This window comes from Blennius ocellaris (genome assembly GCF_963422515.1).
Source record: "Blennius ocellaris genome assembly, chromosome: 10".
In the NCBI taxonomy this organism is placed as follows: Eukaryota; Metazoa; Chordata; class Actinopteri; order Blenniiformes; family Blenniidae; genus Blennius; species Blennius ocellaris.
In genome coordinates, this window is record NC_137659.1 from 11,019,375 (window position 1) to 11,032,533 (window position 13,159).

Consider the following 13,159-nt stretch of genomic DNA (forward strand, 5'->3'; position numbering starts at 1 on the left):
GTGTAAAAGCTCTCTGCACAATATTCCTTTCACTAGCAAGAAATCCCACCGTTTACTATTCTCTAATACAGAGTCAATCTTATAAACTACCATATGACTATGTGGGTGAAAAAAAAAATCCATATTTTGACACAAGGTATTGGTATTAAGGCATATATTTTTGGAACATGATTGAAAGACATTGCAGCTCGGTCCTTTCATGGAAATGGTAAAAGGGAGAAAGATCTAAGGACTGCTGTTATGCTTCATCATCTTTTGGCTGCTCCTCTCTGGGCTCAAAACAGCGAAACATTTCCATCCATCCCACCGTTATTCTGTGCTATTTCCATGTCCTCCTTCACTTTAAGCATGGTTTTTCCTCTGAGGTCTTCTTCCTCTCCTTCTTGGCTGCTTCATCTTAAATATTTGTTCCCCACTATCTCTTCTCAGCACATGCCCAATCTCAACTCAACCTGGCCCGTTTAGCTTTATCTCTACCTGAGATGTCCCTCTGGTCTGTTCATTTTTAATCCTGTCCGTCCTGCCAACTGCCAGAGAAAATCTCAGCATCTTCATCTCTGCCTCCTCCAGCTCAGCCTCCTGTCTTGTAGACAGTGCCAGTGTCTCCAAGCCCTGCCTCATAGCAGGTCTCACCATGGTCTTGAAAACCTGTCAGTCAGCCATGACACTCTTCTCCGCTAATTTCCTCCAGCCAGCGCTAACCCCTTCATCTCTTTTTTTTTAGGCTCTCCATTGCGCCAGATGGTTGACCCCAGACTACTTGAACTCATTCATGTTTATTACCTCTGCTCTTTGCATCTTTGCTACTTGTATTATTCTCATTCACATAGACCCCACAGGTCCTCCACCTTCCCCACCTCGGATCCACCCACTGTCTTTTCTTATCACAAAGTCATCTGTAAATATCAGTCTGCAGAAAAAATTGGAGCAAACATATTTTGGATATATCTAATCTGAGAGACTACTTTGTTTTCTACATTTTAAAATCTGCAGGACATTTGGGGAGTCTGTCTCAACCTTTCAACTAACACAGTGACTGAAAGGCCAACATATGAGAGTGAAAACAGCCAGCGGCAAATCAGAGCCATGCTATAAAACACAGGCTGACTTTGATCAATACACTCCCAAAAACTACAGCGTAAAAGTGAATTTCCGCCAAATAGAATGATCGTGGCATCCATCACTAAAGCAGAATGAGATTTCATGTGTAAATCTGTTATGGAGAAACTATATTTGAAATAAAAAAAAACATCAGATGTAAAAAAATATAAAACACCATTACTCAATATATTTGGTCATTTTGGATGAAATCAAAGATCACTTGTGTAATATAGGCAGTGACTTCCTTGTTGGGCTTGTGTGCCTCAAGCATGTGCCGAATCAAAAAAGTACACTACAAACACGTGTATGTTCGTGAATGTTTATGTATATCCCAGCTGCAACCAAAGCCAACAGCACATGTTATGTAGTCTCATCAATATATTGATATTTCCACAGTGACTCTATTTATTATCTGTGGTAGTCCCATGAACTTGTAGGTTTTTTAAGAACACTGCTATATTGGAGGATGTAAAGATAGCTCTTAGTTAGCCGTTTTTCAGTAATTCTCCAAAATATTTTTACTCCAAAACAAGAGAAAAAAAACCTTAATTTGGAGATTTTAAACACCGACTCATCCAGTGTTTGTAGAACCAAGTATTCATTGTTTTACCGGCTTTACTTGTACCGTTGTGCACACAAAAGCTCATCCAGCCTCATAAGCCTTCAATCTCCCTCCTCCCCTCTCGTCTGACACCTGCTCAGTCAAACAGGCAGATGACAGGGACGCCTCTTGGGGGCTTTTAGGGGCCACGTGCTGTGTCATTCGGTTGCCCCTGTGTCCCCCCGGGGAGGCCTCCACCTCTTTTCCCGACTACATTAAGCTCCACTCAGAAGTCATCAGGCAGCCTTGTTTAACATTGGATATGAAGAGGAGAGCAGACGGCCGTGTTTCGCCTCATAAAAACATGCTGGCTGTCCAGCTGGTCTCCCAGAGGACAATCAAGATGTTGCGTTTTATCTCCACATCTATGTATCCATTCAAAATTGTCTCATCTTAGAAATGTTTCCCTCTCTAAAAGCTTTTTTTTGAAGAATTATCAATAACTAAACTAAGGCCTCTGATCTGCTAAACTTCCATTTAAGAACCACATAACCATGTTTGCGCTTAATCAACTTGCATATTCATTACATTCTATTTATTTAAACAAAGTCTGTCACTTTGAGCAAACAGATGCATGTATAACTCTACAGAGATGTACTCTGCAATAAATCTAACAAAATAACAAACAAAAGCGAATATTCAAGACAGGTGTCAAATCAGGAGAATCTATTCGCACTAAAGAACACATCCAAAACATGAGTCACACAGAAATAAAGCTGTTTCAGAATTTATGAACCTCTTATGACATTGTTACAAAACCTGTGCACAAATAGAACAGAAATGAAAATATTTGTGTTTTTCAGTTGTTTCAAAAAATCTATCCATTATACATTTTTTGGCCCAATCTCATTTCCATGAAATCAATGCTGAGTACAATGTAATCAAAAACAGGTTAAAAGAAAAAAAACGAAAAAGATGGGTGGCTGGGATAAAAATCTGTAAGAATATGAAGGTTTTAATTTCAGTGAAAAGAAAAGATCCACAAGTGCATGCAAAGCTTTAGACTTTTGAACTTGTGATGTACAAAAAGACGACACCACGCCCCCTTCATACCCAGGGACGCACACAGGCGCACGCACAGTGTGTGTCAAACAGAGGGTTCCTCTGTCTGTGAGTCTGTGTCCAAAAACCTCGACCACAAACCTTCACACAGTGACGGTACAGATGGATTAGATCTGCGTCACAAACCTCCGACTGTCCACATGTGACTCTGTCACAGCTGTCCATACCAGAGGTGGACAGAGTGCTTCCATCACAGCACCGCCGCCACCATCAGAGTCAGAATACTTAAGAATCAGAGCTAATGGAGTCTTCCACACATAGTGGCTTGTTGCTTGCTATTGTGAAATTAAAAATTCTATATTTATTTAGCCCTCGAACATAGTTAGCTGGGATCGCCTCGGTGCCCCTGCACTGACTAAAGCAGTAAAGAAGATGGATGGAGGGATTATTTATTTTTGAGATTGATGGACTTTGTCAAATGTAATTTAACAGTGACCATGTAACCCTCACTACAGTGACTATATAGTGAATCGTTTCATGCTTCATCACAGTGGATGCAGCAGCTGGGGCTCCCAGCTCCTCCTTTTATGTCTAAATAAATCTGATGTTACTAATAAATACCGTTGTTACTTAGATAATTTATTATATACCTCATCTGGAGGTGGAATACAACACCCACTTAGAATGTTTTTGTTAGATTTCTTGATTTTTTGATGAATGCATTAAAGATACCAATATAAAATCATGTAGTGGAAGATGTATATCCATTAAACCTGCACTGTGGTGAATAATAAATTAAAAACAACAATGGAAATAAACTGGAATCATTGACAGATTCCTGTGTTACCCAACAATGAGCATCATCAGTGGTCTGGTAACAGCCAGGAAATTAAGTAATCAATTAGTTTCTACCAGACAGCTGACTAACAGGAAGACTTTCTTATGTAAAAAAAACCCCCATCAATACCTACTGACATCAGCAATCGATTTTATGGTTTCAACTTCAGCTCGATACACGTGATCCTGGCAGTGATGGTAATGACCCAACGTGGCAATCACACCAATACTGATAAAGACACCAACGTGAGAATTGTTCCACAAACGAGTTAGTCAATACAAGAACAGCCTGAGAGGACTTTGGCCAATCGCTGACCTTGTTTGAAACCACACACTGTGGGTGGAAAGGTTGCCTCACTGGAGGGGGCGCCTCCATTTCTGGAGGAAGGATAAGAATGAGGGCAAAGACAGCTGACACGGTGTGTGATCTGAGAAAGCAGTAACCACCCTGGCTGTGTGTGTGTGTGTGTGTGTGTGTGTGTGTGTGTGTGTGTGTGTGTGTGTGTGTGTGTGTGTGTGTGTGTGTGTGTGTGTGTGTGTGTGTGTGTGTGTGTGTGTGTGTGTGTGTGTGTGTGTGTGTGTGTGTGTGTGTGTGTGTGTGTGTGAGACAAAACTAACAACCACTTAACATACTGACAATCCAAGTCAGTCACATCAATTCCAGTATCACCTCTGTTACACGGCAGGTTTAAGCAGTTTTTCTTACTATAACGTGAATTCAACATGAGGGATTTTATGTTAAGCTCCTCTTCTCTCAGTAAAAGGGAGCCACAAAAGAATTTGCGAAGCCCACCCATCATCATTTGTGTACATCAGCCTGGCATTCTCCACTACAGCAGCCTGTTGCTAAGCAACCAGGGGTTAAAGGTCAGCAGGAGGTTCAGACACTTCTCATTCCTGTCTGCTGCTGGTTGGTGGGGAGGACTGTTTGATCACTAAATGAGAAACAATTCAGACATACTCTGTCTGTGCAGACCAGAGCCCGTGCTTAGTTAAACGGTTTCCACATATCAGTACTCACCTTGTGTGTATTTGGTTTGATGCATCGAATGAAAAACGGGTTGGATGTGCTGAGAGTCGCCATCAGGGAGTGCAAAGAGCCCTGTAAAATGTGCAAACACTTCCATTACTTCCTACCTTGGTCTTGTAGCTCATATAAATTCTGCACCAGGCTGGACTTTTATCTTCGTAGCTGCTCGCTTCTCACATCATACAGAATGTACTACGATATGGAGGAAAGTACTTAAAAGTTGTGCCTAAAACTATTTCCATTATAGCAACAGCTGCTATGGCTATTATTATTATTATTATTATTATTATTATTATGTACTACTCCTGTATCTTAAAAGAAATACTTTGACCAACACTGCAAAATCTGGTGCTATAATTACTTCCTTCTGCTATAGCAAATGTATATCTGCTGCAACAACCAAGTAAAACTATCTCTACTCTACTGCCACAAATATATCTTCTTGTAGCATACGTGTTGTATTACTGATTCTACTACTATCACTTGTACAGCACACCTCACTGCAACCATAACAAATAGTAAAGTATTTCTACCAATAATTATAGTTTTAACAAATACTTCTCCTAATGTACAGAAATACCTGTTATCAGCCGTTTTCTGCCTTTAAGTAAGAGACCTAATGCAACAGCCAATATAACAGCTTCACTACTTCTATCAGAGGTGCCACTGTTGTGTATCGTTTCTTCATGTATGATAAATGAAAAATGTTTTTGGTGAAATGTGAACAGTAAATCCCTGCTTTACTCAGGACTTGCCTTGAACTGCGAGCTGACTGTGGGCCGTCTGTGCTTGGAGGTGCTCTTCAGCGTGTCCTGTTTGTTGCGACTCAACACGTGTTCAAACAGATCGTAGACAAAGTCCAACCTAGCAAATAAAAGGACATTTGTTAAATGTTTTCACACTCAGTGAAACTCAATGTGAAAACATTTAAAAAATAATGCAGCTTTCATAACATAACTGTGATATTTAGAGCGCTACTGATTATGAAGCATATACAATTTATACTCAAATACGTGACTATAATTATTATAAGCCTGCAGAGTGCATGCATACAAACATACATACATACATACATACATACATACCTATTCAAATGAAAAAAAGAAAGAAAGAGAGCTTTGTCGGTGTAAATGAAGCATTGATTGTATCGGGTGTGGCCATTTTGAGCTAAATATACCAACTCTTACAAATGTTTTCTGGTATGTAATCACAAGCTTTACCAATATGAGCAAACACTGTAAAATCATCCATTAGATTCCGTGTGCTACCTGCTCTCTCTCAGCATGTTGAGGATGTCGTCTCTGAAAGTGTCTCTGTTCTTCTCCAGCATCCCTCGAACGTCGTACACTACCTGCAAAAAGCCACAAGGGCGCATCAGAGAGTTTAGTAGCAGAACAAAGAAAAGCAAGGCAGCACCTGGAAGTGATTTCATTTTGGGGGGGGCTTTATAAATAGATCTGCTCCTGTGAAAAACACAGTACTGCTCAACATAACAAAACAAAACAGGCAGACACATGCACACAAACAATTACTTTAGTCTTACCTCTCCTGCATAGTGCCTGACTCCGAAGTAGTGCACAGCAACACGAGGTTTCACATAAAAAGGGTTTTTCTGTAGCCAAGAAAGTCAGATGCTCATTACTAATTCTGAATGTCACAAAAACAAACAAAAAAAACAACAACTCTGATGCAAAATGATTACAATTCACAACTCAGAAGCAGAACCAACTTGATGGCAAAATACCTAAAATTAAATGCTGCGTTTCTTATCAACTGTTCAAAGTATTAAGTAGCCATTATTCTGTTCACTGCTTTTGATGATTTGATTTTGATGTAGCCAGGAAAAAAATACAAATTAGAGACATGAAAAGTGCTTGTAGTTATCAATTCGTCCTCTGTTTTATGGCATGCCACTGGTGTTTTCATCATTTCAAGCCATTTGCTCCTCAATAAAAAAAGGTTAGAACAAGCCAGAATCACTTTGTGAGCAGGATCAATACTGTGTTGGACATTAAATTTCAGTAATTAATCATCTTTTGATGAAGTATACACTGATCGTTTCTGTCCAGACAAACTTAGTGTTTTTAAATAGCCGTCACAGGTCACTATCACTCTATATTTCATGATATAGATCTTCATTCGAGCGAAGTCTAAGAGCGATGAAGTGCACACTGTCAAGGAGACGTACCGAGTGCTGACTGTGGAGTTTCTCCAGCAGGGTGTCGTCGGTGGCTTTGGGGAAGTGGCTCTCCTCATTCATCAGTGCCAGGAGACCCAGTTTCTATGAAAGCACAGATGTGTTCACCATCACCACATCAGCCAAAAACCTAATCAAGCATCTCTTTTTTTTTTCTTTTTTCGAATTGCACCTATAACGGATGGTTGTTTTGACTACAATGGAATGCAGCGTGGATTATATATCATCCACATACCTTCTCAATCAAATCCAGACACTCTCCATTGTCCATCCAGTTTATGTCAACCCAAACCAGGCCTTCTCTGAAAGAAGCAGTGGAAAGAAACCAAGTATTTGACAGAGCAAAATAAACAAAGAAAAGCATGTAAACAATATTAAAATGGCATGAAAATCTAAGGAGAACATGCTGCACCCATGAATTCCTCTTGAAGGTTCTATTGAAGATAGTCACATTGTTGTTGTGATCTAAATTTATGCCCCATGTCTGCAGGCATGTTTACTTTCTTGATGTTGTTTTTTGGGGCATATTCACAAGAGTTGAGCAATCAGGATCTCCAGGTTAGCAGGTTCAGACACATGGCATCGTTTTGCCGTTTGACCCAGAAAACAAACCCAGAGGGCAAACACAGATTGAAGCAGATTAAGAGGCTTCAAATGTACAAACTGTAAATGGTTTGGATATAGTGAAGGTTCAGTGTGATGACCTCTGTCTTCTTTGCCTTTTAAATCAAGATATGAAATTATGTTTTGTACAAACATCCCAAAACTTGGCACAACTCAAATGTTGCTGCTCTCATCCTCCCTGACAAATCAATAGAAAGCTGGGTTTAAGGTTTGTAATATTGTTTTAGATAATTACATCCAAAAATGTGCAGCATTTCAAAACAGTGCTAATGTTTTTTGTGCCTGAACTACAAACGTTTTGAAACAACATGTTTTTACTCCTTCTTAATGTTAATTAGAAGTTGTAGAAAACAGATAGGAATTTTTCTTTTAGACATTTTTTTGCACAGCGTTGAAATAATTAGTTCATAAAATTAAGATGATTGTATTTATCTGATCTATTTTCAGGTTAGCCCACAAACTTGAAATAACTATATTGTTCCGATACTACATATAAGCAAAGTTAAGTAAAAGCATTAAAAAAACCCTCAAAGAATCATGGCAGACTGGGGAGGAATAAACATCCGCAGAAAGTCTTCGGTAAACAACCTCCACCTACTTGTTGTATTCAAGTTGCTCCAGGGAGAAAATGTGCTTGTTAAAATATTCCTGAAGCTTCTCGTTTGCATAGTTGATGTTGAACTGCTCAAAGCGGTTGACCTGTGGGGAACAACATTAGGCAGATATTAGTCACAGAAAACACAGACACAGAGTTAATGAACTGACAGGCAATGAAGCCCTGGGGTTTGTACACCGCTTCATTATCAACAATTTAAATGTGATTAAAATACAAGGGAAAGGGGGAATACAAAGTCATGCTTTTGGAGTTTACCAGAGTGTATAATTTGGACTTATCTGATAAATATAAATTATTACAAAGGCAATTATTCATCCTTGGTTCGTATTATAGATTGGTTAAGACTCTCGCCTCCTGGTCAGAATTTCCTCAGTTCAGGTTGTGCGCTCTGTGTATCTGTGAGGTTTTTTTTTTTCAGGTATGTACTCACACCGTCTAAAGACATTCATATTTGGTGATTCCAAGTTGCATGAACGTAAGTGGCATGTGTTTATGTTTCCCTATCATTTTCTTCTCAACGATCTGGCTTTTTGTCTGGCGAGTGTGTGCATGTATCGAGCAGCATTTGTATTCTTCTGGAGTAAAACGCACCTCAAAGTTCTCGAACCCAAAGATATCCAAGATGCTGATGGATTTGAAGTCTTCCTTGCCCCTGATGCGGCTGTTGAGCTTGCGGATGATCCAGTTGAAACACTGAGAATAAAGTGCCATGGCCATGGAGTCTCTGGAGTCCACCGCCTGTGGAGCCGGAGCACATTAAGGCTGATTTAGTAACAGCCTCCAAATAAATGTGCAACATATAAATGATAGATACTTGATTGGTTGCAAGTTTTTGTCTATTTTGTCACTTTTTAATGGCACCTTAAAGTAAAATTGGCACCTATTTGGTTAAAAAGCTTTCTTTGATTTGAGAACTAAAAATGACAAGAAAGTGGAACTGGAGTTTTGCTTATAATGTAATGAGATCATACATTCAAAGTAGTAATGCCAAAATGTGAATAATCTACTCTTAACTTGAACCCTGCTACCTACCCCCCCCCCACCCCCAAAATTTTATGTCTAATAAATGGAGCCAAGTTCAGGAACAGAAGCTCGGTGAGTGAACAACAAAAACACTGAATTGCATTTTTATGCAAATGTTGCTGTCATTTCCGATATGATCTCAGTTTTTCTGAACAAGAACAGACGTTCAGATACTGTGCTTACCTGTTCCACAGTGAGAGGTGTGGAGATCTCCTCGCCCCTGAGGATCATGGACCGGTGGGTTAAAACCTCAGCCAGTTGTTCTGAGTTCAGCCCGAGGAGTTCGGACGTCCGGGTGAGAGCTGAAGACATTATGAACCTCATTGTAAAATATTTCACAGTTGATACAATTTCATTTGGTGAATTTGCAAACATGAGCATATCATGCTTTTCGTAACCCTCTTTTCAAACCTAAATGAATTTATTGAATCAACAGTTGTTATTTTTTGGCATGTAGCGAGCTCAGATTATCAACAATTCACTTCACAATTTATTAGGCTTGACCTTTCGCTCTCACACACGTTTGCATTTCATGATAAAGTAACCTTGATGTTCAGATGAAACACAAAATAATGCGGCCACGTGAATCAAAGCATCCCCGGAGAATATTAATGATGACCTACATCTTTGGCCTGTTTGTTTCCCAAGCTGTAAAAACCTTACTTAGAAAGAATAGCCCTCCATTACTGGACTCAGCATGACACATGTGGTCAGCCATTTCAATGATTCACAAAAGAGAAGAAGCTGTGAACCAAACAACAAAACACAGGGGATCCGGGAGACTCTTTGACAGCTCTGTCAGCTTTTATAACCAACGTCCTTTCAGTCAAAATTGTCTTTTACACAAAATAAAACACACTTGTGTCATAAAAAATCTCTCTAACCTGATTTGGAGGAGACCTGCGCCCCTCCGGCCGTCATGAACTCGATGTTTCCCGTGTGGAGAATACCAGCCAGGAGGCGCAGGATCTCACTAATGTTCTCCTCCGTGAACTGCATTGTTCGCATGGCATTCTGGAAACGACGAAATCAATGAAGACAATCAGAGATGAAAAGCAAAATTGTAGTTTCACGTTGTTGTACATTTTATTTAAATATCTCTACTATACTTGAATATGTATTACTTTGGATACTTTTTATGTTTAATCCCTATATCCAGACACAAATATTAGTCATTTCAAACTCAATATTCAAGATTCGGAGGTACAGTGAGAGGATGGAAGCAACAGAGCTTGAAAGTGATCAAGTTACATAATTAATGGTTAATTGGCTAAAATTAACCCCCCACCCAAAAAAAATAAATAAATAAATAAACAACAAAAAAACCTTTTAATGGAGATTTTAGTGTATTTATGAAAAATCAATTTACCTGTAATACAACTTGAACTTTTATCTGTGTCACTGCCAATGATTACATTGGTGTATTCATGGTGACAAAAAGGTGCCCAGCAAAGGCATGAAACATCAATTAAGTCAACAATTTTTGTACACTTTATTTAAGAAGTTAAAGTGATACTTTTACCCACTTAACCAAAACAAATGTAATGTATTAGCCAAGACCCACAAGGACTATACATTTAAGTAATTTATGAAGATAGGAAATCGAAATGTTTGCAATAATCAGTTTGTCCATCATTTTTTACATTTCTACAAATAGAAGTGTTATTAAAACACGTGTCAATCTCTTATTTCACGTCATTATAACCTAAAACTCCCAACCCAAATCGAAAATATTTGCAAATGGAAATCCTCACTTTAAGGCAAAAACAATTGTTGTATGACATTTACATTCACATAGACAGTTGTCACTTTTGTAACCTGAAACCACAAAATGCATTGCCTGCATTTGTACATCTAAATCTACAGTATCGGTTTGACAGTATCAGCACCTTACGTACCAGAACATCATGAAAAGTGCCGTTGTCATTGATTGTCTTGTCGATGGTGCAGTTGGACTGTCTCAGGTAGTGATAGCTGTCAGGATGAGTTAACCCGAACGCCTCTGCAAGACAGAAATTCACACATTATCATGACTTCAAGCCACTATCCTGTTTATTCTGGTCTACAGAAGGACAAGTAGCTACCTAGAGATCACAATATTGAAATACTTCACAAAGACCATTCCTGTAAGTTCTACTTCAGAATTTTGTAATATGGTGTGATATTTTATGAACCTTTCTGTTGATTGTTGCTTCCTGCTAGTATAGCATAGAAAATGTGGTAGTTTCTCTCTCCGGGGTTCTGTCGGACCACTCGGTTCTAAAAACAAACAAACAGACAAACAAACATGCTTATTCACATCAAAACACATATAAACTCAACTCTCAGGGTTGCTGACACTTTCTTTCACATTGAAATGTTGATGTTAGAGGAAATAACTACAGGTTTGGAAAAAGTTTAAAGAGGACTGATGCTCACCTTTTCTAAGAGGTCTGTGATCAGAAAAGTGTCTGTCAAGGCGCACAACAATTGTGACTGCATAAAATTAAATTTATACCAAATAAATACAATACTGCATGATTAGGAATACAAAGACTGGCTGAAAATGAATTAAGACAAGAAAAAAGCTTGTTCAAGTACTTAAGCCTTATAAAGTAAAACAGTTTAAGCGCTTATTTTGCTTTTTGAGGGAGTTTGCTTCTCGTCATCAATTAGTGTGGGATTTCCACTATTTCTTACCTGCTCACTTTGTCCTGCAGATATTTATCCATCAAAGCAGCTTTACTGACCACTTAAATGTCTTTCTACCTGTAAATAACTAAAGAATAAGATACATAGGTAAATAATGTGTCGGAAGATCTGAAAGGATACAGTCAACAATCCGGCCTCCCTGGATGTTTCCCTTCTGGCTGAAATGCAGCTGCACAAATTTTCCGAAGCGGCTGGAGTTGTTGTTGTAGACGGTCTTGGCGTTTCCAAAGGCCTCCATGATCGGGCTGTGGTGAGAGGATGGATTGTGATCATCAGTACTCACTGGCTTTCCGTTAAAAACATTGAGTGAAAGTGAATCATCACCTGCTCTCCAGCAGCGCCTCCTCCACATGCGATGTCTTGTCTCTGGACGAAACCTCCAACGAATGCTGGCTCATGGCCGACAGGAACTTCAGGATCAGCTTGGTGCTTTCTGTTTTACCAGCTCCACTCTCTCCACTGAGGCAAAGACAAAAAACAAACAAACATAAAAAAAATAACCAGAGGATTCATGGAAAATCTGAAGAAAGACTCTACAAGAGGGCATCAGAGGAAAGCTTCTGCAAGACAGACCCAGTGATCTCTGATCTGATCTCCCAGTGATGAATGTCAGTGTGAATAACATTTTTAATTAACTTTTATGCAACGTATTAGCATTTAGTTGTGAAAATGGTAAATCCTGTCATTATTTACAATTTTGATTATCTAATTTTAGGCTGCTTATGATCCCTGTATGTTAATCGATGACAATCTCTGCAGCAAAAACTAAAAGAAAAATATTCAAACCACTCACTTATTTGTTGTCAAGTCAAGATATGTCATCAATTATAGAGTTGCATGGTGGTGTGGAGGTTAGCACTCCTGTTTCACAGCAACTCAACACTTTGTACCCTGTTCCGAGTCCATTTCAGGCCTGTCCATGCATGGTACTGTATGTTCACTTTGATATTATTCCACGATTCAAAAACATGCGTCCGATGCTGACTGGGAACATTGATATTGCCTAGTAATTGTGAATATGAGAGTGTGTGACTTGTGTTGGTCCTCTGATGGACTGATGACTGGCTGCCGTAATTAGCTCGGACTGGCTCTCCTTAAATACAATATTGGTTAAAGTGAAAAACAAAAAAGAAGATGGATGGAGTAGCCTATTAAATGTATTGTACCCTTCAAAATCATTTCAACAGAAATGATCAGTTCATGTCAGGCTGTTTAATTTATTATTTGGCAGCCTCGTCATGGTTATTAGATTAAACAAAAGTCTGCATCACATTTAATGTCAATTTACTATTTGGCACAGCTTCAGCTGAAAGGACACGTTCTGGATAGATGTGCTTGAATTTATCCACTAGATGGCAGAGTAGAAACAGTCAAGGCGAACTGAACACTACCTACTGATTGATGCACAACTGAATTCTAGACAACTTTAACAGAACT

General features: G+C 39.1%; 1 protein-coding gene across 1 annotated transcript in view; it reads right to left on the reverse strand.

Annotated features, from left to right (window-relative positions):
- Positions 1–13,159, reverse strand: part of myo10 (myosin X) — a gene marked incomplete at its 5' end in the record, with an annotated part of 103,027 nt that overhangs the window by 24,261 nt on the left and 65,607 nt on the right. Inside the window, 15 exons of the mRNA XM_080503718.1 lie at positions 4,563–4,643; positions 5,327–5,435; positions 5,840–5,922; positions 6,115–6,183; positions 6,760–6,852; positions 7,004–7,070; positions 7,991–8,091; positions 8,600–8,746; positions 9,215–9,333; positions 9,916–10,045; positions 10,930–11,033; positions 11,206–11,290; positions 11,450–11,463; positions 11,843–11,967; positions 12,047–12,181. Coding sequence (XP_080359844.1) covers positions 4,563–4,643; positions 5,327–5,435; positions 5,840–5,922; positions 6,115–6,183; positions 6,760–6,852; positions 7,004–7,070; positions 7,991–8,091; positions 8,600–8,746; positions 9,215–9,333; positions 9,916–10,045; positions 10,930–11,033; positions 11,206–11,290; positions 11,450–11,463; positions 11,843–11,967; positions 12,047–12,181 — 1,462 coding nt within the window. The remainder of the gene's footprint in view (positions 1–4,562; positions 4,644–5,326; positions 5,436–5,839; positions 5,923–6,114; positions 6,184–6,759; positions 6,853–7,003; positions 7,071–7,990; positions 8,092–8,599; positions 8,747–9,214; positions 9,334–9,915; positions 10,046–10,929; positions 11,034–11,205; positions 11,291–11,449; positions 11,464–11,842; positions 11,968–12,046; positions 12,182–13,159) is intronic.